Source organism: Volvox carteri (genome assembly GCF_000143455.1).
Source record: "Volvox carteri f. nagariensis unplaced genomic scaffold VOLCAscaffold_4, whole genome shotgun sequence".
In the NCBI taxonomy this organism is placed as follows: Eukaryota; Viridiplantae; Chlorophyta; class Chlorophyceae; order Chlamydomonadales; family Volvocaceae; genus Volvox; species Volvox carteri.
The window spans coordinates 1,263,152-1,264,728 of NW_003307547.1; the positions used below are offsets into that span (position 1 = coordinate 1,263,152).

Here is a 1,577-nt window from a genome sequence, read left to right on the forward strand (position 1 = left end):
GTCCGATTCGCAGGTGCGCGCCTACTGTGCGGTGGCCCTGGGCAATATTGCCAATGGGCCGCCGGCGCCGCCATCAACCGACCTGCCCCCCGACACCGCCGGCGCCGCCACCGCTGCCGCCGCCGTCGACCGCATGCTGTCGTCCGGGGTATTGGACTGCCTGACGGCAATGCTGGATGAGTGCGGCCGCCTGCTTGCACTTCAACAGCGTCGCCTGCAACAGCAAGAGCAGGAACAACAGCAGCCACTGACGGCCACAGCACCGCCGCCGCCGTCAGTGGCTTCGCCATCACCGCCGCCGCCGCCTCATGCCGCCGCCGCCGCCGCCGGCCACGCACCTCAGAAGGATAGCTCTCCGTACGGCACGTCCTTTGCCGGCGGCGGCAGCGGCGGCGGCGGGGGTTATCTGATATCTCCAGCTGCATCGCTGCCGACCTCGGCTTCAGCATCGCTCGCTCTAGCGCCGGCGCTGGCGGCGGCGGCGGCGGCCGCTGCGGCGGCGGCAGCGGCGGCCGGCGGCGCGCCACCCCTGCCGTCGCTGATTAGTAGCCTGGTAATGCCGCTGGCGACGCCGCAGGTGGCGCCGCTGGGGGGTCTTTCTTCGCCCTCCAGTCCTGCCGTACTGCGCCCCGGTGGGTCAAGGCATCAGTTGCTACACCAACAGCAGCAGCAGGTGCCGCCGCAGGGCGGGGTGGCTTCGGAAGCGAGTACGGCAGCTGCGGCGGCGCCGGGGCGTGCGACGTCACGTTTTGCAGCTGAGGCTGCGGCCAAGGCTGCCGCCGTGACGGCGCCAAGCGACGTCAGCCGAGCACCTCGCGGCAGCGGTGGCGGTGCGGCGGCGGCGTTGGCGGCGGCTAGGCGTGACAGCTGGGCGGCTCTGGCGCCGTCGTTGTCAGCGGCGGCTGCCGCCGCCGGCGCGATCCAGAACCTCAGCGCCAGCCACGTCCCTGCTTGTACGGCGCTACTGCAGGCGGCGGCACCGCTGCCGCCATCCGTAGCGGCGGCAGTAGCCAGCGGCGGCCGGAGCAATCGCGACGCCACCGAGGGTGTTGTCATCCAAAGCTTCGGCGAGTGGCTAGGGATGAACACAGCCGACCCGAACGAGTCGGCGGTGTACCTGTCGACAGCACCGACGGGGCCCGACGGGGCCCCGACAGGCGGCGGCGCCGCCGCCGCCGCCGCCGCCGGCGGCAGAGCTAGTCTCCAGCGCACTTTCCTTCCCGTTGCGCTGCACCTGCTGTGGCGATGTTATCAGTTACTTGACGGCCGTAGCCGTATGGAACTTCCGGACTCGCTTCCGGAGGCTGACGGCGGCGATGCTGCCGACGGCGCTGGCGGCCGTGGGGTCGGCGCCGGCGGCAAGAGCGGCGGCAGCGCCACCCCGCTCTTGCTGCTGCTCCGGCTGGCGGTGCTGCTGCTGGGCACGCTAGCGAATATGTCCGCGACGCCGGAGGGCAAGGCGGAGCTGTTGCAGCTACTGGCGGCGGAGCCCGCCACCGCAACTGCCGCCTCCGCCGTCGACGGCGCCACCTCTCCCGACATAGCCGTTGACGGCGACATCAGCCCGAAACGGGCCA

At 71.9% G+C, this 1,577-nt stretch overlaps 1 protein-coding gene across 1 annotated transcript in view; it reads left to right on the forward strand.

Annotated features, from left to right (window-relative positions):
- VOLCADRAFT_87035 (uncharacterized protein) overlaps positions 1-1,577 on the forward strand; it is a gene marked incomplete at both ends in the record, with an annotated part of 8,787 nt that overhangs the window by 5,715 nt on the left and 1,495 nt on the right. The window contains one exon of the mRNA XM_002946708.1: positions 14-1,546. Within this exon, the coding sequence (XP_002946754.1) occupies positions 14-1,546 (1,533 nt within the window). The remainder of the gene's footprint in view (positions 1-13; positions 1,547-1,577) is intronic.